This window comes from Acartia tonsa, chromosome 4 (genome assembly GCF_053477335.1).
Source record: "Acartia tonsa isolate MP-2025a chromosome 4, ASM5347733v1, whole genome shotgun sequence".
Lineage (NCBI taxonomy): Eukaryota > Metazoa > Arthropoda > Copepoda > Calanoida > Acartiidae > Acartia > Acartia tonsa.
This window is the reverse complement of record NC_137263.1, coordinates 17513622-17540552: the sequence shown is the minus strand read 5'-3', so window position 1 is coordinate 17540552 and position 26931 is coordinate 17513622. Positions and strand designations below refer to the sequence as shown.

The window sequence follows — 26931 nt, the reverse complement described above, 5'->3', positions numbered from 1 at the left end:
GTGTAACATCTTATGTGTCAAGTGAAAATATAAGGGAATTTTTCATAAAAAAAAGTTATTCTCAGATAATTGAAAATTGTCTATTATGGCGAGAAAAGGCAAATAAAATTTCGGCGGGAAACGGCGGGAGTGGTGGTTCCGCCGCCGTTTCTTTACAGTTCCATATTGTTCTCCACAAAAGCAATTGCTGTGCCAAATATTATAGCGGTAACTCTTTTATGGGTTTAGATCATGCGCGTTTTACTTTTCTTTTCAAAAAGTGGCACATCCGCCTCCCCCCTTTAAAATGAACACATTTTTCTCCCACTCTTTACTTTAACTCGCAAGTAAATTTTTAAGTCCGTTTGGACATTTTACCATGTAGCTCCTAAACTATACGTAGCACAGGAATGGTTCTTATATTTTCAAAAACTAGAGCTTTTAGCGGATGTATCGGTATGCATAACATTTTTCTACTAATAACACAAGCCGCGTAATTTAAATGGGTTTGCATTTTTAACACAACCTTTAGGTCCCGTGTTGGTTTGGGGCGATTTTATCAAAAAATTAAGGCTTAGGATGGTTTTAGGCTAAAAGTATGTACCCATCCTAACCCTTATACTCTAGATTCCCTAGATGCTAGGGGCACACCCGCTTGTTATTAATATTGAAGCAAGATGTATTTTGTATTAACGTCCAGACAGAATAAAACATTGTATACTCATCATTAATAACAAAATGTCATAAAAGCATTATTCAGGATAAATATAATAAAAGAGAGATATACTGAATAAATCTTTAAATACAATATATCCTTGTATAAAAGTAACAGGATGTTTGTCTTTATCATAAGATATCGCTAAACGCTAGACTGGTTCTCCTTTATATTAAAGCTTCTTGTGGGTTCAGGAAAGGTTTTAACTATTTATGAGAAGGTACCACCATCGTTTTAAGAAAACTCGCATATGAATGAAATAACCCCCCTCACAATTTTTTGATTTTTTTTTGTTTTCCAAACTACTTTTGAAAGTTTAGGACTTACCCATGATCTTGTGAGACATTTTCTCCAGGGATCTAAAGGGATAAGACCATGGCCTACACCTTCTGTAGATTACAAATAGTAGTTCAAACGTTTGGACAATAAACCTAGTGAACCAAACTATCAGAACCCAATAAAAGTCCCCGAAGTTGTTAAGCCAACGAATAAGAAAACTTAATTATAAATCTTAGGGGACTAAAGTAATAAACAGCCCAATGTCCCCTCCCTCCCTGCATTTTTTTCATCTGGCATTCAGGAGATTATTCCAAGGTCGGTTCTCTAGTATATCTGTCACAGAAACTATAGTATATTGTACAGTCAAGGTGTGGCTAGCCTAATACATCACAAAAAACTCTCTGGAACCTGCATTTAATCTTGAACAAAATTAGAATTTTTCGTGGCATTTCTTGAAGTAGATTTAGAGAAGTTAATGTAAAATTGTATAAATTTTGATAAAAAAAACTCTCCAAGAATCTATTTGAGGTATATTGAATTATGAATGGTCACAAATTGACCAAAAGTATTTTATTTTTCAGAAAATCTCTCTAAGTGTCATATATAGTGATTTAAAGCTTAAAATTTCTTTACTCACACTTAATTCTCTATCTTAGTTGTTTTAGAGTTCTTGATAATATTCCAAAACTGTTAAATATTATTTCTACAAGTACCTTTGGTATATTTGTTTGTTCTTTCTGATTATTTCTCTCAAATACCTAGGCGAGATCAGGACCCCCCCCCCTCTCACGCATATTTTGAAAAGAAGAAGATAAGGTAGGGTAAGTTTTTGTTGTTGTTTTGGGTTGCTCCGCAGTGCTAAATTACCGCAGTATAATCAGGGGTGAATTAACTCCTAATTATTTTTAATTCATTTAAAAAAACACGAGGGGGGAGGGGGTTCAATGCTCGGTAGGCATTTTAAGGAAACGCATCTACTATCTTTCTATATTAGGGTTAAAGAACAAATAAAAGGAAATAAGAATCAATCAAGAATAGTAAAAAGCTGCCAGAAATTATGTAGATCCTACTATGTGATGCTATCCAATATTGTTAAATAGATAGAAGCATATGCACTCTTTAATTCATCCGTGTTTGTACGTTATCTGCTATGAAAGATAAGCGTCTGCAATTCTAGGTGTAGATTTCTCTCTCCAACAGTCATAATAAACCTTGATAATCTGGCTGGTTTTTGACTATTTACTTTATGCAAGTTTGAATTAGTTTAAAATTGCCTTGGTTGTAAATATTTTTAAAGACATTGATAATATTGTTGCGCTACTTATTGACAACATAGTTATTATCCATATTGTAGGCATTTTCTTGTCTTTTTTAGGTAGAAGGGGGGGGGGGGGGCCTCGTAGCTTTCTCGTAATCCAAGAATTTTGTCACTCAAAGCTATATATTAAAGTGTAGCTCTTTTATTGTTGGATTTATCACTTCTATAATAAAATATGACCTTCAAAATTTAGAGATTTCTACAATTATATGACAATCTAGATATTATTATTATAAAAATTAAAAAGAGAACACAAGCTATGTAACTCTACCCAAGGGGTGGGAACCCTATGCCGACTTTCAGCCAATATCGTCAATATAAACATAGCCGGGTCGCAACAAAAACAGAACAATTTGCCAGTTGATGATAAAGGCCAGGTAGTTGTTTGGATTAAACATCTATACTTTTTACTTATATACATTTATTATATAGATTACAATATAACATCAAGTTAAGTATACTTTCTATGAGGCCACCCTTTGATCTGGTTCTAATAAATGTCAACTGTGGCTTATGAAAAAAGTTGCAATCTTATATTCAGACAAAGAATCTATTCTCAATAAACGGCATGAAATTTTCTCGAAGTGCATCCATAGAAAATATCACCTTCTTAAGAAAATAAAGAATGTAGCTGTTCAAAATTAGTATTTTGGTTCTCTACTGTTCAAGTATGTATTTTTTACAGTTATAATCAATAAACATTTTTGAAAAAATCATCTAATTATGTTTTAAAAATCAGCATCTTTCTGAAGATTGCGAAAGCATGAATTTTTAAGTTAAAGATAAATAAAATTGAAGTAAAAGACGTCGTTTACTATAAAAAGATTACGATATATCTATATAATATATCTACCTGTCTTAATAAAATCAAGGCTGAAAGCTCTCATTCTTTATTTAAAAAACAGGGAATGCATTTTCTAATTTCTTTTAGATTCAGGGATATAAAGGGATAAGACAATTTAATATAAATTCATTTATTCCCCTAATAATGATAAAAGAAGTTATATCTTCTGTAGATTAGAATTATTGGTTAAAAAGTAAAGACACTTCAAGCACAACTATAAGGGTACCCAAAGTTTTTAAACAAATGAATGAGAAAAGGTTTGGGTACAGGTCTAATATTTCCCTCCCTCCTTGATTACATTGCATTGCTATAAATATATCTCAGGGTCGGCAATCTAAGCAATTTTCTTTTACAATTTAAGATTCTGGTTCAAATTGCAGTATTTAGCCTAAAGTCTTAGATTTGTCTCCAACGGAATCCGCCAAAAAATCTATTCCGAAAAACATCTTGGGTTTTTGTATCTGGTAAAAGAACTTGAAACCAGGAAAGAGATGTTTTTACTTCGCGGCTTCGAATTTGTCATTCTGCTGGACATATACAGCAAAGATATTATTTTTACCTTAAGAAGTTTGAAGATAGCTGGATATTTCTTGACCATGACATGGGTGGCATCACCTCCATCATCAAGGATCATATTCGGCTGCCAGGATTCAGCACTAAAAATATTAATATTAAGTTAACCTGGAAAACCTCTGGAGGACGGGAATGGATTCAGAATATAAATGGATATTAAGACAGAGGAAAAATTGTCGTCAATTTAGGTTGCTACCATTGACATACTTTATTGGTCAGTTCTTACATCCAGTTGGAAGGGAGAGGATGGGATTAAGAGTGGGTCGTTATTTTAGCCAGCTACAAGTTTCAGTTTATTTATTAGAGTACATGACAATATGGTGTAAGATCTAAGTTATATTAAGACGGGTTACAACGCGAGATCTTATTTTAGCGTATCTCCGAACCAAATCTTGCGTAATGAAGTGCATATAAGGCCAAAGCCCATCAGTCAACCAACCCTTTGATTATCCAACCTGTTTAACAAGTCAAAATTAGAACTGTGCATGATAATGAGTTGTCCGTTATTTAAGCCAAGGCATTTCCCCCACTCTCACTATTTTAATCGCACACCTGAGGTAGCAGCAGTAGGAACCATTTTTAACCTAGTCAGTTATGACGCAGTGTTGGGTGGGATTCAAACCTATCACCTTCCCGACAAAGAGCGGTTGCCTTAATCAGAGAATATGCCATTTACCTGTCAAATCCTCTCATCCCTGTTATGTAATGTATAACATAATTTAGAATTTGGTAAGGGAAAAGACCAGGGATCCAGGGAAAAAGACAATGGATGATAAATTGGTGTACATCCCGTCCCCCAATGATTCGATGATAACAAAGTTACCCCCTCTGGAGATGAGAATTTTTGTTGGAAAAGTTTTGATAATGATAGTTTGTCCTAACCAGGGAAAAGGGAATGTGATTCTGACAAACAAAATCTAAGTAAAAATTTCCCCTCAAGCCCCTTCCCTTATTTTTCCTTTCTTACCCACTTCCCTTCAGCTACACAAAAAACAAATTTTACGCAAACTCTACCCCAACTAATTGTTTAACTTTCGGCAATTTAAATAGAACTCATTGGCTGAATAGCAGCCAATCTGGACCCAACAAATCAAGATTTAATAAGAATTAACCAATGTTCAAAGGTCTCCTTAGCAAAACCTTAGATTAAAAAAAATCTCGAAAGAAACGGACAACAGGGCCTTCAAATAGGGTACAGTGGTGGTCAGAATCCGTTGGAGATTAAATCTTAGCTGCTCCTTCTTGCCAGATATTGCAATTTGAAGTTTTGTGGTAAAAATGCCTATAATTACAAGAATACCAAAGATATATGCATAAGTGAACACCTTAATTCATCAAATAAAAAGGGCAAGTTTAACATTTGAGGAGTTTAGATATCTCTTCATTTGTAAACTACACACTTCATCCCCATTTAGAACAATTTTTACTACTATAAATGATGTTTTTAACTTTAATAAGAGTAATAAATAAGGTGCTATAAGCTTAAAGAGGTTTGTCCAATTTACAACTTTATCCTAAAGGCTGTTACCCTGGAAAAAACTTAAGTTTAAGTTTACATATGGCCCAAGTTACTTTTAGTAATTCTGCTTGCCCCCCCCCCCCCCTCCATACTCTCACAACCTACCGACTTAAGGGTGGAGGGGGGGGGGAGCATAGTAATACTATTATGTGTTTCTCAAAAACTAATTGAAGTATAGTAGGAAAAATTTTTCTGTATGGTTTTTAGGCCAAAATTTTGTAGAAATTATGTTGACCACCTTCTCTCCCCCTCCCCCTCTTCCTGACATAATGTGGGGGGGGGGGGGGCAGAAGATCATTCCAATGTGTTTTAAGAAAATATTAGAGATACATATAAAGCTTTTGGATTTGTATTGTTGTGGGACCCAAAGCACTTTTACATATATTGCTGACCTCTTCCCCTCCCCTCATAAATCAAAAACATAACATTTTGTAAAGAGAGAATGGTTGGGTTGCAGTTGAAAGGTTACTACTATGGTGTGTTACTAAGAAACCACTAGAATTGTAGCAGCAAAGCAATTATACTTTGTTTTGTCAAAAGTAATTTTAACAAATTTTGCTGAATTCTCCTTCCAAGCCCCCTTTCCCCCCCTATTGCTTTACAATCTCCCCCCCCCCCTCCCTCCAAATAAGTAATAGAAGGGAGTATAGCAATACCCTTGTGATTTACTTTGAGATTACTCAAGATAGAGAGTGCTTTTGGATTTAAACTTTAGTAGGTCCATAATTACTTCATAATTGAACAAATATTGCTGACCTTTCCCCAACCTTAACCAACCCCATCCAGAAAAATTATTTGCTGCTCAATTTCCTCCACCCCCATAAAAAAAATTAAATATTGCTTGCCCTCCCCCTCCCTCTCCAGCTACCCTCCAAACAACCTCACCACCTGTGTTTTACTCAGAAACTACTATAGCAATAAGGAGCAAACATTGGAATAAAACTTTTAGATTTAAAATTGCTTCATATGTATTAACTATTCAATGTTTGGGGAAGGAGCAATGGGTTGACAATAATTATTTTATTAGTCCAATAGGCTGGAGGAGATTATATAGCAAAATAATTGTACTAGATTGGGAGGGTTGTAGTTGAAATAGATATTTATAAAATTAAATATACCCTGAATATCTCCAGAGGTTTCTAATAATATACAATATTATTTACCTATGCCACTAGCCACTACTTCCAACAGATGGAGGAGGGGGGGGGGGGGGGGGGGGGGAATCCAGCAATATTTGAAAAAGTAACTAATATCCAAAAAAATTTTAAATCCAAAGTTTGCTTAACATAATTCAGTGATTTCAAAGTAACACAAGAATATTTTCCATATCCACTGCCCCCCTCCTAATAATTTGTGGTCTAAGAAGGAGGGAATCTTACATATAATGTTTTCTTTCAATACTTCAAGTAGTTTTGAGTAAAACATAATTCTATTACTTTGCCCTCCCCCCTAAAATTTATGGGTTGCAAGAGGGGATTGAAGGGGGGGGGGGTTGAGAGTATTTTAAATATTAACTTTAGCAATATGTAAACTAGAACTGACGTTTTCTTTACTGGTTCCAGGGTAACAGCCTCTAGCTTAAAGTTATAAACAGAACAATGTACCTTTTTCATTAAATAATTTCTTTAAAGAAACAGAATTTTCTAAATGGGGAGGGACTGTGTAGTTTACATATGCAGAGACATATAAACTCAAATGTTAAACTCACCCATTTTATTTTATGAATTAAGGTGTTTTCTTATGCATATATCCTTGGAATTCTTGTAATTTTTGGCATTTTTACCACAAAACTTCAAATTGCAATATCTGGCAAGAAGGAGCAGCTAAGATTTAATCTCCAACGGATTCTGACCACCACTGTACCCTATTTGAAGGCCCTGTTGTCTATTTCTTTCGAGATTTTTTTTAATCTAAGGTTTTGCTAAGGAGACCTGTGTGTTATGAATGCAATGCGAGTTTATAAAAACTTCATGGACCCGTGTCCCCTCCCACAGTTCATTACTGTAAAAATTAAGTTTGAAATTTTAATCTTTCCTAGAACAATGCCATCCAGCTAAATAAGATTTGTAGATTTTATTTCTGCCAATCAGAAAATCAAATTTTTGATAAAATTAAGTTTGAACATTTCAAGTTCAAATTTCATCCCCTGTGAGCTCACACTTAATCATGAAAAAAATACCTATTCTTATTTAATTCTTAATTTTCATAAAACCTCTCTTTATGACCTTAGCAAAGCAGTTGATAAAATTGACCATGAATTTACTTAAGGAGTGGTTTAATAATTTTCTTTATAAAATCAAACTTGTAAAGGATTTTGAATTAAGAATCTTTGCAGTGAAAATTGTGAAAAACATTCCCTGAAAAAAAAACTTGATGAATTCTGGTACACGAGTGAGAAAATATAAAAGTTTATGAAATTCCTAAGGCGCACACGAGAAAATCCACAGCAAACTATGAAATAAAAAACAAATAATATTTTTATCTTTTTTTACGTTAGAGTGTATGGAAATTTTATTTCTAATATGCTTACATCCACCTGTTGTGAAAATAATATTTTTGTTATTTATTATTGAAAATATATCTATATTACAGATGAATTGATATATTATTACTTGGATTTTAGAAAAGAATATGAAGTAGCCCTTTTTTTTTGTTCGAGGCTTTGGATTTTGATAACCATTGTGTTCTTTATTTTAGAGAGGCATCACATAGGTCATATTAGTCTATTTTCTGCCACCTCCCTATCCCTTTGAATACAGAACCTCTAGATGCTAGAATCGCAACCACTAGTACTCTAATAAATTGATACTTGCAGCGGGCTAAAATAGCGAAACCCCCATCCACCCCCTCCTCTCCTATTGGATTAACGAACTGACCATTAAATGAGTTTCATGTTAGCATCCTAAATTGCCAACAAATGTTTTCCCTATCATAATATCCAATTATAATCTACATCCATTAACATATTTTAGCTACACTTAGTACCTGATAGTTTTATCAATGCACCACCAGAAATCCTCCTCTGTCTCTCCCCTCCAGGCAAACACAGGTATGCCAGCCTCGGCCAGAGCTGCGGCCACCTCGTTCTGGGTGCTGTAGATGTTGCAGGCAGCCCATCTTACCTGCACACAAATATATGTATATAATATTAAGAGGTTGTATTTGTTTCTGTTACAGCCGAAAAGCAAAATCAGGAATCTAAAGGGATAAGACAATGGCCGATAAGTTGATGTGCATCCCCAATGATAATACAAAAAAATTATGCTTCTATACATTACAATTAGTGGTTGAAACGTTTAAAACTGAACTTATTGAACCAACCAATTAAAATCCAATCAAAGTCCCCAAAGCTGTAAAAAACACCTCTGTATTTAAACCCATTTCCCTAAAACAGAGTATACCAATTTAGATTTTTGTAAACAAAAATACTTTTACCTAACCTAGTAATTATGACCCCGAAAACTTTTACCACTCATTAGTGCTTAACCAAGCACAGAGCAAACCAAACTAGACAATATCCCATACTATCCATTACAGAACCACTACCTCATCCTATGTATGAGCCAGACATCTACCTGGTCCAAGTAGTATAGTAGGGACCTTTTTCGTCTGCTAGCAAATAGTTTTTACTCTTTTGCAGCGAGTTTGCTGTTAATATTTCCAACGCTATTGGCTGATATTTAAAGCTACGATTGAAAGTCGGCGCAGTAGTAGAGTTATATATAGCTAGTTTCCCATCTTTTACTTTAATGGACCTTGCATTCATATATAATATATTTTCTGTGTATACTCTTTCCCCTTTTAAAATATTTTTTTTTTATAAATATGCTAGGGTAGTTAATTCTAGTGGGGGCAATTAAATCTAAATATATTATACAGGATTGGAGGGGACATTGGGCTGTTTATTACACTAGTCCCCAAAGTTTTATAATAACGTTTTTTTATTCATTGGCTTAACAACTTTGGAAACTTTTATTGAATTTTAATTGGTCGAGTGTCCAAACGTTTCAACCACTAATTGTAATCTACAGAAGTGGTAATTTTGTGTATCATCATTGGGGATGTACATCAATTTATTGGACATTGTCCTATCCCTTCGATTATATCCCAAAATCTGTTGAGTAAGCTCAATCTTTCAGGTAGATAGGGGTAAGGATTTTATCCATTTTAAAGAATCAATAGAATTAGTTATCAGTTTCTTACTTTTTAATTTAGACTTTTTTTTAAACGATTGACTAAAACTTTAAACTTTGGCATCTTAAAATGATTTTAACGCATTTCTTAAAAAATGTATAACAACAAACACTTGTCTAAAAATTAAGGACACTTCAATAAACTTATTAAAACCAAAGTATCTTCTATTTACTTATACCTAAATTCCTGTATACCATAGAATTGAAAACAAACTTTTTTTTACCGAGATCAGTGCAAACGAAGTTTTTCCTTTTTCTAATGGGAATTTATCCAAATGGAATATTTTTAATTTAATTATGTTAATAAAAAATATTAAAACTTTTTTAGTTTAAAATAGAAAGTAAAAGAAAAATAATAATACTTTAGGTAGGTATTATTTCAGAGAAATGAAATATATTAAAACATGCTAAAGGATAAAGATCTAAAAATCCTGTCTTTGATAGCTGGAAACGACTTTTTGAAGAAAAAGGGTCATAGTTTATTTCAACAGATATTGTCCCCTCCCTTCCATTTCCGACATGTTCACCTTTTTTTTATCGAAAACATTAATCATAATCAAATAAATCCTAATATTTGTTTTTATCTTAGTAAACAAAACATTATAATCGATTGTGATTGTTTTTACATGGAAAATTATGTTTACTTTGTATTTTGTTTTTAAGAAAATCATTTTATTTTTCAAATAAGAAACATCAGTAACCAATATTCCATTATGGCTTCGAAACCAATTAATATCCGCTGGATTAGAACCAGTTTTATGCCATACTGAAAAAACATGTATAGAATCGTATTAAAAACAAGTTTCCACGAATATCTACAAAAAAATGGATTTATCTTTAAATTTTTCCTTTTGCTATCAATGGAATGCTGTCTGTAAATAACTATTTTAAACTTTATTTATAAATATAATACATGAATTACGCTCCCCACCGCCCTCCCACTGATCAAATATAATGTACCTGGGCTCCTAGGTGTACTAGAGTTTCTATAAGTACAGCTGTCTGTGCATTGATGTGTGTACACCCAACTATTCTAAAATATATACTTATATTAACTCCTAGATGGAAAGAACTCGATAATAGTGCTTTAAAAACAGTGTTGGACCACAGGGAGGAAGGGGACTATAAACCGTTTAATATACTAGTCACCAAATTTTTATGATACAATTTCTTATTTGTTGACTTAACAACTTTGGGGACTTTTATTTCATTGTACAGAAGGGGTAATTTTTTGTATTTCATAGAGGATGTGTATCAATTTATCGGCCATTGACTTATCCCTTTAGATCCTTGGCTTTAAAGACAGTTATTACGAAAATATAAAGTAAAGGGCCAGACCATCAAAAAGGATTGAAAATATTTGGTAGGTATCTAATTACATTTTCTATTGAACAGACGCTTATCATTCAGCATTTTAGGTGATAAAACCGGTTTATTTCTGGATAAAAAATATTTACCTGGCTCCCTTTAGAGGTTTGTCCTCCTTCGCCTTGTGTCTGAGGGCCATAATACCAGGCATCTCTTGTTCAGCAATCTAAACTAATATATCATCAAGTATTCTGTAGAGATTAGCTGATAGTTTAACTTAAATTGATATTGGACCACAAAAACTCTCATTAAATAAAGGAAAAGGCTCCGCAGGGTTTGAGCTTTCCGCAGGTCCAAAAATCTGTTGTTCTTTTGTAGATTTAAAGAGTTACAACGAACAAGGGCGTCCAAACTTTTTCATTTTTTTTTGGGGGGGGGGGTTAATCTTTATATCATATAGGCAAGGACGTCCAACTCCAAACTATTTAATTTTTTTTTGGGGGGTGGGGGGGGGGGGTAATCACCCCTTTACCCCCCCCCCCATTGGCTATCCTTGACAACGAATACCCCTTTTCGCTGGCTAAACACACAAATTTTATTTTAAATACAAGATACACATTTCCTCTTTGGGCTTCCCTAAGCCTAATCCTAACCTTACCTTATCATTAAATAAAGTACATATTTCAAAAGTAGCCTTGCAACAAAAATGAAGAAATTAAACGCAAACAACTTGAAATAAATGTAGATCTACATATAATCCACCTATTCTCAGAGGAAATATAAACCATTGAAAACATTTCCTCTCACCAAATTTATGTACATACTCAGGCATCTGAAGGGATAAGACTATTGCCGAAAAATTTATATACATCCCAAATGATGATACACAAAATAACTCCTGTGAAAGATAGCGATTTTTGGTTGAAACGTTTGGACACTTTACTTAAAGAACCAACTAATCAAAATTTAATAATAGTTCTTAAAAGTTATTGAGTCTACAAATAAAAAACTTTTTATAAAACTTTGGGAACTAGTATATTGAACAGCCTTATTTCCCTTCCCTCTCTGGTACATTCATGATCTTAAACAGAATATATTCTAATCCCCAGAGAGGAAAACGAAATATTCATTTCTTCTCTCTATGAAAAAACAGGTATCGTTAAGAATAAGCCAATGGACGATAAACAAAATTACCACTTCTTTGTAGCAAAATTGTTGGTGGAAAAGTTTGCACTTTTCTAGTTTGCACAACCCAATCAATTTATATTTAATCTAATTCTCCAAAGTTGTTGGGCCAATATGTGTGAGAGGTGCCAGTATTACAGTCCAATGTCCCCGCCCTTCCTTCCTGTATTGTTTCTACATTCCTGATTCAAATATATTCAAGTTCATTCAATGGTTAGAAAAATAATAAGTACAACTTACCACAAATTTCACTTTGTTCGCCTGTCCGTCCGTAAGTCCGTCTGGTTATGTATCGATTGACTTTCCAATCTAACCGCCCTAACTAACTTACCCAACGTTACCTAAGGTTTTGGACAGGCACATAAATTAAGATCAAGGCCTAAACTTAATAATAAACTTTAAAATAAATGGACGTAGATAGAGACATTTTAAAGTAACTATGCTATTTATATAACCTTCAGCTTTACATATTTGCTGTTATAACATTCAAGTGTTTTCTTGAAAAGTTAACCAATAAACCAATAATGGAAGGTTTTCACAACATATAAAATATGCCATACAATGGTTTAGTAAATAAGAGGATTTTTGAAAAATGTGGATTTTATCTGCTGAGTTTTTTCTTAACATTATAATATTACAGTTTACTGTTCTTAATTCATTTAAAACAAAATTAACATATTATTGCTGCGATAATTATAGACTTGATTATTCTTTTTTATCCTATTAAATAAAATAGTATGGTTTTTTCATTTTAAACTTTAGATTTTGCTAACTACTGAACCTAACGAGTTATCAATTTCATGGAAGTTCTCCTTACGTCACGGGATAGTTTGGGGCTATTAAATTTAAGTATTGAGATGGTTTTAGGATATTTTTAGCTTTCCCTTCCTTCTAGATACAAGGGGAGCCCGCGGCTTGTAATATATAGTATATAGGGCCAGTTTGTGATTATTTTTTTATTAGATAAAAAGTATTAAGATCAGGGCTGTGCAAAACCCGGGTTTTTAAAAAAATACCCCGGGGTAGTGGAAAATAGGGATTTTACCCGGGTTATAGGGGTTTTTTGAGGTTTTTGGGGTATTTTGGGTTTTTATAGTTTTTATACTGTAAAAGCTTGAATAATATATTAAATATAATATATAATAGACGATTCTTTCTATGGCGCAGCGAGTTTCATAGTACTTTTACAGTAGTTTTTCTCTTATTTCTACCCTCGGGGCAATCATTACCCCTTAACTAACCTAACCTAAAATAACCTATTAATAGTTACTATAAAAGTACAAAGAAAACCACTGTGCCATGAAACCAATTAGGTCCATTCTTTTAATATTTAGAAACAGGCTAGGACATAAGAAAGATGAAAAGTTGGCTGCTATTTACAGGAAAAACAGAAAAAATGCAAAAATCTAAAGATCCTAAGATTGTTTCTTGCTGGTATATCTCTTCCTTATACCATGCCAATGGCAAAATCAGGCACAAGTAGTAATAGCAGCAGTCTATTCCTTTCTTAAATACAGGGGTCAATGAAAAACATATTTTTTTTATATAAACAATGAAAAATAAACTTATTTTTGAAACAATTTTACTTTTTTTACATAAAACCCCCAAAACCCCATGGGTTTTTTAAGGTGGGTTAAAGGGCAAAAAAACCGGGTGGGTTTTGGGGTGGGTTTTTTATCTGCCAACCTTAAGATGGCTTTAGGCTATTTTTGGCTTTCCAAACCTCCTGGATACTAGAGGCGCTGCCGCTAAATATATATATAATGCAAAAATGTGTAAGGATTTTGCACAGAGAATGTACGTGTGATTATTGATGAGAGGCATTACATAGGATTAGAGCCAGCTCACAAAATGAATGTCTAATTTTTCCTCAAACTAACTAATTCTACACTTTTTTAACAAACATTGTTTTAAACAAAGGGAGGGGGCGAAAGTGACATTTTTTTAAAACCAAAACTAAAAGTCAAAGGAACTCAACTAAAAAAAGAGTTACAGGTCTGACATTTTGTATGGCAGTTGCTTTATAGGGGTACAATATGGAACTGTGAAGAAACGGCGGCGCAACCGCCGAGAAAAGGCAAAAAAATCTCGCCGGCGGTTTTCGGCAGTTCCATATTGTACCTCTATAAAGCAACTGCCATGCAAATCTCAGACCTGTAACTATTTTATTAGTTGAGTTCCTTTGTTGACTTTTAGTTTTGGTTTTAAAAAGTGTCACTCCGCCCCCCCCCCCCCTTTTACAAACTTTAGCCTTAAAAATCTCCTGTGTTAATTGATGTAAAATATTTTTATGTATTCTTTTATGGAAATATATAAAGATAAGTACATATACACATTTTAATAATGCATCGACAAACAAAGGTTTTATAATCCCTAACAATTACTTGCTGTATTTACACTCTGAAGGACCCCTTACCTTTTATTTTCTTTTGATGGAAAGGGGGTACATTTTTAGTAGCCGAAAACAATCCCACGACGCATAGGAGGATTCCCTGTTAAGAAGATGCCAATCGGTCTAGCAGTTAGCGAAAACTTTGGATTCAGGAAGACACACACACAGAAGAAAAAATCTTTTCAATTTTAAAATGAATCAACTAGCATAAGAGCTTGACTTTTAAAAGGTTTAATAACTAGAAAGAAAATTTCGAATAATCTGCTTAATTTTACTAAAAATCTTAGCAGTAAACACCATCAATTCCGTCACATTTATAGCTGAAAAAGCTATGTGCAAAGCCACTTGTGGTATAAAATGTGGTAATGTATTCATATGAAACACCAAGTTTTGGCCCAGCTTGACAATTCACATCTAAGTAAAGATCAGGGATGGTAGGGACAATTGCAATTAATTCTACAACGATGTATATTATATACACCAGGTTTATATGGTCTCTAATATAGTGAATCTTGCAGCGGACTAAAATATCCATACCCATTTACTCATCCCCTCCTCTACTACTGGACTAACGAACAGGCAAATAAAAGAGTTTCATGTTTGAAACCTAAATTGACGACAATTTTTCCCCTCACAACATCCTTCGGCACCTCGGGGCTAAAAAAACTGGTTTAAATCTTATAATTGTACATTCTATATCCGCGGAAAGCTGTTTATAATACGATGCGAGAAATAACTATTCTACAACCCATTGAACCCAGTATCTACAAACTAAAAAAATCCAGCGATATAAAATTTTGGGGGAAGATTCATTTAAAGTCAATTTCCCTTTCACTATATACTTGGTGAAACATAAAAGAATCAAACTAATAAATATGTCAAAGGACCGAACATGTAACATGATGGAGAATCGGGTATAAAAGAATTTAAAAATCTATTTGAATCATGTGAGAAAAAACTATCATAGGGGGAGAATAAGAAGTTTAGCGAATTCATTTCATAGTAGCTTAAACAATTTTAATCAGTTGCAATTATTCAAGTTCCTTTAAGTGGAGTAAATGTCCATTAAATGCGATTTATCACTCCCTAAATTTTATTTTAAAATGAATGTTGCAGGATCCAGTGTTGGGGACCTTTTTCGGCTGCCAGCAAATTCCATTCTGATCTTTTGTAGCGACTTGGCTATGATGATATTTCTGACGCTATTAGATGTTATTCAAAGGCCCAATTGAAAGGGCTCTTACCCTGTGGGGCAATCACCTAACCTAACTTAACCTAAAATAATCTATGAAATTCTATGAAAATACGATAAAACGCCCCTTAAGAGGCGTTGCCACGAGAGGGACTATACCTGAAAGTCAGCACAAGGTCCACGGGGGTGGGGACACACAGTTATTTAACCTCTTTTCCCCTCTCTATTGTTTTACTTTAATATTGTAAGTTACCTCTATTTCTCTCCTGCCATAATTGTGCTGTGAAATCCTCTTTGTACAGAAATCTGTGGATCCCTTGCTGTTCTTCTGTACGTTGTCACGCGGAGATCCGTCCTCCTCGTCAGAACTGGATTCTACAAATAAAGTTGAGTAAGTTTAACTTTAGCTTTAAGTAGAACTCTCTCTCCAGCTATTGTAAGGAATGGATATATATTATTACTTGGATCTTACACCAAATAATCATATACACCAATAAAGTGAAACATGTAGCTGACTAATTCAGTGATCCTTTACTCCATCCAACGTCTTTGCCCCATAATTTACCATCCCCTTATAGGTCTCATAGAAAGTTTTTAAAATATTTTGTGCGAGATGCTTTCACTCTCATAAGAAAACTCGCCAATACAAAAAAATTCTCCCAAAATTATTCCTTGTCCTTTTCTTTTTAAAACTTAAATAAAAGTGGAGAGTACCCCTCCCTTTCTTTCCTCAAGTATCTAGAGATGCCTCTAGTAGCGTAGAAGCTAGTTTTATTATAAAATTAAAGACATTTATAAAAATAGAATTGTTTTCGAGTCGAGAGAGGAGAGGAAAAACTAAATTGACTGAAGTAAATCTGGGATAAACAGGCATTATAAAAAGTGGTAGGGAAGCCAATTTTCTCAATCTAATATTTACCAGGGAAACTGTGATACGTCAATGGAAAATACACTTCATTGAGCATAAAATTTTCAAGATGGATGGCATCCTGTTAAAAATAGTAAAGTGAAACCTTTATGCTGCACTGATAGATTTATTTCTAGTTCTTGAAATGGTTTTAGGCTAATTCTGTTAGACAAACCATCGAAAAACAAAGTGTTGCCTGAGCATATTAACCAATTCCGGTACAGTCCCTTTCGTGGCATGCCCTCTTTCGTCGTATTTTCAGAGAAGCTTTTGATAGGTTTTTTTAGTTTATGTGATTGCCCCACAGGGTTAGGCAAAGGAATTGATCCCCAGGGTTAAACCCCCCAGGGGCTAAAAATAGGAAAAAAGCTACTGTAAAAATACGACGAAACGCCCCTTCTTTAATTCTTTATTTTGTGTTGCGAATGTTTTTTTTATTAGTTTTTTTTCCTTGTATCTCTGATTAACTCTCCACGCAAATTTGTCGCGTCCATCAAAACTATTTCCGAAATCTTAAGGGATAAGACAATGGACAATAAATTGAAATAAATTCCCAATTTGATGAAAAATTTAAATTTTTGGTTGAAAAGTTTGAACACTACCAATTTAAATTAAAAGAGTCACCATGGTTTTTAAAATAGACAAATAAGATAAAAATCATAAAACTTTGGATACCGTTCTAATTTACAAATATGTCCCTTTCCTTCCTGAAACTTTAAGAGAAAATAAAGGGTAATTTAATCTATTTTTGTAATTTATTTCTTCCAGTTGGGGCTACAAAATATGATTGGTTGGGCTAAAACCCTTCCCCACATCCATTAATAAAATCACTTTGCCTTGGTCCAATAGATAAATTCCTTATGAATAAAACCATCTGGCCCAAGAGAAATTTTAATTAACCAACGGACCCAGATTCTACTGCATTTATATATAACTATCGGTTACGTCCTAGCATCTAGGAGATCTGCATAAAATGGGTAGCGTATGTAAAAAAATATAGCTTAAACCCATCAAGTAGCCCAAAACCTTCTCGATTTATATATAAAGGTTCCATATAATGGAGAACTCAATCGGTTTTTTAGTTATCTAAATCTTAAGCTTCAGACAATAAAAACTTAAACAAAAGGAAATATGAATATTTTTTGAAACATTTGGAGCTAGGAAGAAAATAAATATGAATGTTTGAAAAGTAGGCAGCGGCTTTCAACATGATTAAACAATAAAATAAGAACAAATGTGTCCATAGAAAGCAGAGAAAGAAATAGCATATTTTCAGATTAATTTTACACAAAAATAAAGTAAATGTTACTCTAATAGAAATTTCAAAGGTGCAAAAATAAACAATCACAAAGGTAATAAAATCTGAATTTGTAACAATAGCTTGGCAAAATGTGTCTATTTAATGGATTTACTATTACTTTGATCTTACCAGATTATCATGTACTATATTAAACTGAAACTTGTAGCGGGAATAAATAACGACCTCTCCCATTTCCTTTACCCTATCTCCTTCTCTTCTAATGGATAAAAAAATTGACCAAAAATTGCAATTAAATAGCAACGAAAAATTGACGAAAATTTTCTCCTGTCATAATATCCACGTATATACTGCATCCATTGCATGTCCAAATATTCATGAAAATCACTAAACCAATCAACCAAATATCTTGTATAAAAAAAAAACTATTTTTATTAACCAACAAACTGGCCAGAATAAATGAGTGGCTTTGCTACTTAAACAGGATTGTACCTAATCATTACATGAATTTAAATATATTCTTAAATGAAGTTTAAATATCAATATAAAAACTTGTATAAATTAGGCACATTATTTACGAAAAAAACATTTTTCTGCATGAGGTCTCAGATTTTGATAAAAACTTCCAGTCCCTTTCATTTGGTCATAAAACTAAGGGCTGGGTGATTTTTAACCTTTTTAATCCATTTAAAGTCCGATTTTTCGCGCATTTTCTCACTGTGGTGTTTCACAATGAAAAAAAGGCATTTTTTCATGATTTTCAAGTTTAAAATTTTTACATTAATTTTCAACTTACATACATGTTTTATATATAAAATTAATCCCCCAGATGGGTACAATATAGAATTTGTCTTTAAAATCACAAAAATCATGAATTACAGGGTGTCCCAAGAAAAATGTCAAAACAGGTTTTTTAAACTTTTGACATTGTCAGGAAACGAAGTTTGCCCATTTCTTGCCTTGAGAGTAAATATCATCCATTTTACAACACATATGAAGTAAATTTGGCGTGGTAACTCTAAATTTGGACACCTGAGAAATTTTTGAAACACCCTGTAAAAGTGTTTTTTGCGTCTGTAGAGCTAAAAATTGGTCCAAATTGATTATTTTTTTCAAATTAGCATACAAAGTATCTAAGTGTGTTAGGCCATAGTGTTTTCTGACCAGATTACAATTTTATATTTTTTGGACACCCTGTATTTTCAAAAAAATGAGAAATTTTTTTTTTGTTTTTTTAATTTTTTTTTGTTTTTTTAAGTTACCTAAAACTGTCATATAGATACAGATTTTGACTAATAACAATAATATTTGCCTATTTTACAAATTTACACACTTTTGGGACACCCTGTGCATGTTTTTAAAAAATGGTGGTTTTTGCCCCTTTTTGGGGGAAAGGAGTCGTTTTAGGGCCAGAGTCTATTTCTTCATTTTTGTACAACTTTTCAAGGCACATAATTTGTTATTTATACATCAACCGCCTCCGGCAAACCGTTTTGCCATTATTCACCGCCAAATGCGGAATTTTGACCTTTTTTACCGTTCTCGAGGTTTTAACGGGCATTTTTGGTAAGTAGGCGTTGATTTATCAAAATCACTCTGAAATACTTTTATTTAGGCTATTTTATTAACTAAATTTCATGTGAAGTAAAAATTTTTGTGCATCTAACCGTTTTTCGTCAAGATGGATTTCAATTGTTAAAACAAGTGAATGAAGTGAATATGATATTAATAATTGATATAACATTAGGAATAAAAGAAACATAAATCACGTCCATTTAAAATTCCTTTTGACAAAAATGGGTTGAATATACAAAAATTTTTATTTCACATGAAATTTAGTAAATAAAATAGCCTAAATAAAAGTATTTCAGAGTGATTTGATAAATCAACGCCTACTTACCAAAATTGCCCGTTAAAACCTCGAGAACGGTAAAAAAGGTCAAAATTCCGCCTTTGGCGGTGAATAACGGCAAAACGACTCGCCGGAGGCGGTTGATGTATAACTAACAAATCATGTGCCTTGAAAAGTTGTACAAAAATGAAGAAATAGTCTCTGGCCCTATAACGACTCCTTCCCCCCAAAAAGGGACAAAAACCACCATTTTTTAAAAACATGCACAGGGTGTCCCAAAAGTGTGTAAATTTGTATAATAGGCAAATATTATTGTTATTAGTCAAGTCATCTGTATCTATATGACAGTTTTAGGTAACTTAAAAAAACAAAAAAAAATTTAAAAAAACAAAAAAAAAATTCTCATTTTTTTGAAAATACAGGGTGTCCAAAGAATATAAAAATTTTAATCTGGTCAGAAAACACTATGGCCTAACACACTTAGATACTTTGTATGCTAATTTGAAAAAAATAATCAATTTGGACCAATTTTTAGCTCTACAGACGCAAAAATCACTTTTACAGGGTGTTTCAAAAATTTCTCAGGTGTCCAAATTTGGAGTTACCACGCCAAATTTACTTCATATGTGTTGTAAAATGGATGATATTCACTCTCAAGGCAAGAAATGGGCAAACTTCGTTTCCTGACAATGTCAAAATTTAAAAAACCTGTTTTGAGATTTTTCTTGGGACACCCTGTAATTCATGATTTTTGTGATTTAAAAGACAAATTCTATATTGTACCAATCTGGGGGATTAATTTTATATATAAAACAAGTATGTAAGTTGAAAATTAATGTAAAAATTTTAAACTTGAAAATCATGAAAAAATGCCTTTTTTTCATTGTGAAAACACCACAGTGAGAAAATGCGCGAAAAATCGGACTTTAAATGGATTAAAAAGGTTAAAAATCACCCAGCCCTTAGTTTTATGACCAAATGAAGGGGACTGGAAGTTTTTATCAAAATCTGAGACCTCATGCAGAAAGATGTTTTTTTCGTAAATAATGTGCCTGTTTAATATTAGCATCTTTATTTCTACTATAATACCTCTTTGAAATAAGATTGTATCTTTATCCTTTTTAAAAATAAATAAATCCTCTTAAAAGTTAGTTTTTTTGTGTAGAAATCTATTTAAAAGCAGAAAAAGAGAAAAATAGAATCTTTTGTGACAGATGTGTCCAACTTTAACATTGACTGACATATCATCTTTATACATCAAAATTTACAAAAAAGATTATTCTATTAAACTTTTTAAAAATAGATTTAACTTTAAGAACAATTTGCGACTTTAAATGTAGGTAAGGCTTATCAATAACAGAGTTAAAATATATTCTATATTAGTTTAAAAATAACCCCTTTTTTAATAAATAAGGACTTTAAGTTTAATGGTAGAATTTTTAGTAACTGTATTGGGTAAAATGCATGGAAATGTCCCTTTTTAATAGTATATTTTTTGGCAAAATGAGGGGGAAAAAGCAGGAAAAATAATTGGCAAAGTTTACATCTTATTCGCAGTGTAGTAAGTTGATGTCAAAGATTCCAATATGAGCTTCAGATTGAATTCTAGTTTGTTTGCATCCAATATATGGTATCTCATGGAGGAAATTAAGAAAGAGTAGAATAGGAATATTGAGTTTGTTTGCATCCAATAAATGGTATATTATAGAGGAAATTAAGAATGAGTAGAATATGAGCTTTAGATTGAATTATAGTTTGTTTGCATCCAATAAATGGAGTCTCATAGAAGAAATTAAGAAAGAGTAGAATAGGAGCTTCAGATTGAATTCTAGTTTGTTTGCATCCAATAAATGGAGTCTCATAGAAGAAATTAAGAAAGAGTAGAATATGAGCTTCAGATTGAATTATAGTTTGTTTGCATCCAATAAATGGAGTCTCATAGAAGAAATTAAGAAAGAGTAGAATATGAGCTTCAGATTGAATTATAGTTTGTTTGCATCCAATAAATGGTATATCATAGAGGTAATTAAGAAAGAGTAGAATATGAGCTTCAGATTGAAGTCTAGTTTGTTTGCATTCCAATTTCACATTTTCGAACTATTAAATCTGAGCTTTAAATATTTATATAATATGAGTATATTGACTAAGCTAGGAGTTGAAATTTCATTTAAATTACTAAAATTGACAAAGTACCAGCCCTTCAAAGTAGGCTACCTAAACAAAAAAATATCCTAAAATCAAAGAAATTAAAGTTTTTTACCTCATATCATATAAAAATCGACCTTCCACTTTCAATTTTAGTTTTAAAATGCAAATGAAACAACGCTGGGTGGGGGGTATTTTGGGGTCGGTCTACTTGGGAGGGTGCAGTTACTCTCCTCAAAGTAACCTTTCCTGGATGTTTATTGTTTATGAATGTCCTTCGGTACACATATACACGCACAGACACATAGACCTCATGTTACTTATATAAACAGAATAATTCTTTCCCACAATAAATGTAGGCATTCTATAGAAATTCCAACTCTTATCTATTTTCTCATCCAAGAACCATGTTACATGTATCAGCCTATCCAACTTTGAACATCAGAAGAGCAGAGAACTCAGCTACATATTTCAATTATTGGATAGATGAACTTAATTAGGACTTAATTGAATATGTATACCTTCCATGCATTAATTACAGAGATACGAATTTTTGTAAATAAGTATAACTTTTTATTTATGTAACCTAAAGTGCCTCACTTTGTATCCTATGCTTATTGCCTTGTTGAAAAGTGGCACAAGCTTATAAAACTATAAAAGTAAATTTTTAAATACAATAAACCAACATGCTGAAAGTAAAAAATTGCAACAGCTGTTTATATTATTGTTCAGTGGCAAGTGAAGTCACAGCCACCAATTGTTGGAGAAAAGTGCCGTGTCAATGGATCATTTAGAATATGTGGATATTTTGAGATTCTCGCATACCCTGATAAAATGTTTCTCTCGGCTGGCTAATATAACGATACCCCGTCCCCATCCCTTCCCCTGATCAAGGAGGAACGTATTGACCAATATTTGAGGACATTGCTGTGTTAATGTTTCCGACGCTTTTGGCTAATATTAAAAGACCCAATTGAAAGTCGGCACAGGGTCCCCACCCCGTAAAAATACAGTTAATAAACCCTTGCCCCCTCTATTCCTTTTCTTTGATCAGCAGTTTTAGATCTTAAAAATATAAAATGTAAACCTGTATAGGATCCATCGCTGATGCTGTCATGTGACGAGACTGAGGCAGATCTCTCTCTGCTCTGTTTCTTCTTGCTCATCTTAGTGGAGGAGGACGCAGCCGGAGAATCTGCAGCACATCAATCCCTAATTAATCTCAGGGATTTTAAGGGATAAAACAATGGATGGTAAATTGATATACATCCATAATAAGGTTAAACAAATGTATTATTTCTGTAAATAAAATTAGTGGTTGAAAGGTTTTGATACTACTTGATTTGAACTAAGCAATGAAATTTCAATGAAAGTACCCAAAATTTTTAAGTCAAAAAAAGAAAAAGTGGCTACAAAACTTTGGATACTAGTGTAATTTACAGTCCAATATCCCTTCCTCCCTGACAAGTCGTCGCACATAAAAGTAAGGCAATAAAAAAAAGATCATTACCACTGTCATTTATTAATCTAACTTTTTTTTATTTTATAAAACTATTATATTATAAAACTAGGGACCTGTAAATAAAAACGCTGTCAGACGCAGCCATTTTATGCTATAAGTACACACACACACTGAACGACATCCTGTTACTTTTGAATATAAATATATTTAAAATCTCATTTTTATGGGGGGGGGGGGGCAGTGGGAAGAACATATAAACTCTTAAGAATGAATTCCTGTGCGCGAGGTGTTGAGGTCCCCATTCTTCATCTTGGTCCCCTCCATCACGTTGGCTCCCTCAGTGGTTACGGCGTGCATCTCGAGCTCTCCCTCTTCGTTACTCGCACCAAATATCTTCAAACTAAAACAAATATTAAATTTAATAAGACATCATAGCAACTAGAAAAAAAGACATAAAAATCAAAGAGATATCCTTGTATAAAAGTAGCAGGATCTGTGTCTGTCTGTCTGTTTTTATGTGTGTGCTACCGCTGAACTGATATGAAATTCCTTTACATTGTGACTTCTCATAGGTCCTTGGAAGGTTTATAACTATTTTTGGGGGAGGGGGAAGAGAAAAAATAACATACCCAAATGTTTTGTTGTTGACTTTTTATTTTTTAAAACTAAAATTTAAAAATGGTTGGGGTAGGGGTTCACTCCCCCCCCCCCCTTAATTGCCTTACAGGCCTCTAGGGGCGTACCCGCTAGTTTTTAATATAAGATGAGAGTTAAAAATATATAGGTGCCGTATTTTAATGAATTAAATCTTTAAATAAGAATCAGGTTCTATAAATATATGTAGCTCTAAGTTCATTAACAACTTTTAGGGCTTTAATAGTTTATAAATCTTTTCAGCATTATATATTATTAATAGCGAAGCTAATCTATAATTTGAAATGTCCGTCTGTCCGTATGTCTTAGTTTGGGGGAAACGTGATTTTCTCGGCTCCTATAAAAGATAAAAGGCTGAAATTTTTTGACAACATTCCAATTATAAAGGAGCACAATTAACTATTCAACATCAATGGCGATAGGACCCCTTTTTAGCAGGTTTTAGGCTATTTTTGTATTTTTCACATTTTTCTCCATATCTTTGGGGTTTATGGTCCGATTTCCAAATTTTTTTCAGTTATAGTATCAAAATTAAATTTCTTGTCGTTTCAAGAAAACAACTATGACGGTCAGACTGCCTTTAAGCAGGTTTTAGGCTATTTTTGTATTTTTCACATTTTTCTCCATAACTTTGGTGTTTATGGTCCGATTTTTAAAATTTTTGTAGTTAAAAATATCAAATTAAATTTCCCTTTGTTTTGAGCATCCAGTATGTAATTACCTTTGACCGTCAGTCTGTTAGTCATAGTACTGAAATATAAATATTAAGAAATTAAAAACAAATGTTGAAAAGGTTTTGTGATTTTTTCCCTAATATACATGTTTTTGACAACTAATCTTTAAATTCTTATAAATATTTTTTTTTGCTTCGCTACTTATGGATGTTGTCATCCTTGTTTTTATCTTTCATTTAATTTTTTTCAGCTATTCTACAGAAATCCTATTTTATCTGGCACATAAAAATATTATCTTATATATAAATAAATATATCTGTAATGTAATTATTAATACTAAAGTACAGCTTACATATAATCTAAGTATAATGAATAATTATTATAAGCTGAAACCTCTATTTATAAATCCTTTTATCACATGTTTTACTAGAATTAAGTTCCACATAAAATATCTTGTAGGAAGTATAAACAGTAGGGACAGACAATGGATATAGAATATACGTGGATATAAAATATACGTGGATATAGAATATACGTGGATATTATGGCAGGGGAAAAATTGTCGTTTCGTTGTAGGTTTCTAACATGAACATCATTATTGGTCAGCTCGTTCATCTAGTCGGAGGGAAGGAGATAGAAGTAAAGGGGGTGGATGGGGGAATGTTTATTTATGCCATCTACAAGTACTATTAAACCCATTGAACTGACAATTACGTCCAAGACAAATAAGGCTAACACAGGATAAAATAAAATATTATAAAAATAGATTTATTATCCTAGATGGTTAGCGAGGCCCAATAATCCGTTTAACTTAAGAAAAGAATTTCTTGACGAAGATTTTTGTTTATGTTGACGTTGAGTACCATATGATTTAATCTACGACGCTAAAATGTGTACACTTTCTTAGCAAAAATTTGGTCAGATTATTCCTACACTGTTTTCTTATTGGTTTCCCTTTATTAGATTACATAGTAATCTGGTGTAAGATACAAGTAATAAAAAATCCATTGGACAGACAATTACGTCCAATACTTGCTAAGACAAATAAGCCAAACACAAGATAAAATGAAATATTATGAGAATAGATTTATTATCCTAGATAGTCAGTAAGGCACAATAATAACTTTAGAAAGGAATTTCTAGACGAAGATTTTTGTTTATTATATTAAAGATACTACTAGTTTGAACTAATCAATTAAGATTAAGTAAGTACCCAAAGTTTTTAAGCCAATGAATAGATTATTTGGGTACTACTACTAGAAATATATATAGTCAATCGTCACCTTCAACCCTTACAGTAAACGTAAAATAGATATGAGTAACAGAAGAACATAATAAGAATCTAGCAATATAAAGATAAATTAAAATAAACTTTTTAAATTGCTCCTTTAAGCATAGCTTACTAATATTCTAATAATACAGAAAAAGAGAAACCAGTACTACCTACACAACCCTACAGGGGCTACCCTAACTGTCTTCTAAAAAAAAGCTCTGGTAAACTAAATCATTGATATGTGAAATTATTAGAAATATGAATGCATTAATTTGCATTAAAATTGCTACATTTACGCACTGTATATTTCATTACCCGTTATACCACTAACTATTTTACGCTTTTATCTTTAAAACGTTAAACTGCGTAAAATCAGGATTAAGTTACTTCTTTCTTCTATAAGGCAAAGAACCCAATTAAAAAGAATATTTAGAAGTAGGTTTTGTTGGTCTCAAGCAAAATATCTTAGAAATAGCTGGTCAGATTTGGTTGTTCTTTTTATAGGTTAAATTGATAAATATCTTAGCAATTTCCTATCATCCCCTGGAGGCTAGGGGCTGAGCGACGTGTATATTTAGATAATAGAACGTGGGATTATATGCACTAAAGTAGAATCCAATTATTACCTAAGTTTTACATAGAAAAATGTATTCTTATTTATTAATCCTACTTAACCTAATATGATAGTACTAAACGTGAAAAATAAATATGGATGTTGATTAATCTAAAGAGGCAGAATTTCACAAAAATGGCGGGAGGATTAATTTATTCTTGAGTATTTTACATAAACAAAAAGTCCAAAGGTTGATTAAATATTCTCTTGTGCAGAATTTTGCAACTTTATGTACCAGCAAATTAAATTATTTTAGGCAATTTAGTAATAAATAGTATGCATTTCTATACAAAATATACATTTCTTTACAAAATATACATTTATACTTAAGAGATTTGTAAAGAAGTATAATGGAAATATTTGCTCAATAAAAACACAAAACGATTGACATAAGAAACTAGAAAGACGTGGTGAACCCTGAAAGGATGAGTGCAATGACAGATATAGCAATCTCTCCCCCCCCCCCCCTCCTTCCCAACCCAAAGTTTAAAAAGACAAAAAGTATTTTTAAGCATTGTAAGAATGAGAAGTGATTAATTGATAATCCTTAGGTATACAATATATTGCGAAATAATCCATGCAGATTTCTATGTCGA

General features: G+C 32.7%; 1 protein-coding gene across 7 annotated transcripts in view; it reads right to left on the bottom strand.

The window, feature by feature from the left end:
* AhcyL1 (Adenosylhomocysteinase like 1) overlaps positions 1-26931 on the bottom strand; it is a 52790-nt gene that overhangs the window by 4188 nt on the left and 21671 nt on the right. For all 7 annotated transcript variants that reach the window (XM_080159291.1, XM_080159292.1, XM_080159290.1 and 4 more), the window contains exons 2-8: positions 23400-23521; positions 22747-22857; positions 15751-15872; positions 10878-10954; positions 10381-10453; positions 8213-8349; positions 3695-3791 (exon numbers count right to left, since the gene is read on the bottom strand). In XM_080159291.1, coding sequence (XP_080015417.1) covers positions 3695-3791; positions 8213-8349; positions 10381-10453; positions 10878-10954; positions 15751-15872; positions 22747-22857; positions 23400-23478 — 696 coding nt within the window. In that variant the 5' untranslated portion in view covers positions 23479-23521. The remainder of the gene's footprint in view (positions 1-3694; positions 3792-8212; positions 8350-10380; positions 10454-10877; positions 10955-15750; positions 15873-22746; positions 22858-23399; positions 23522-26931) is intronic.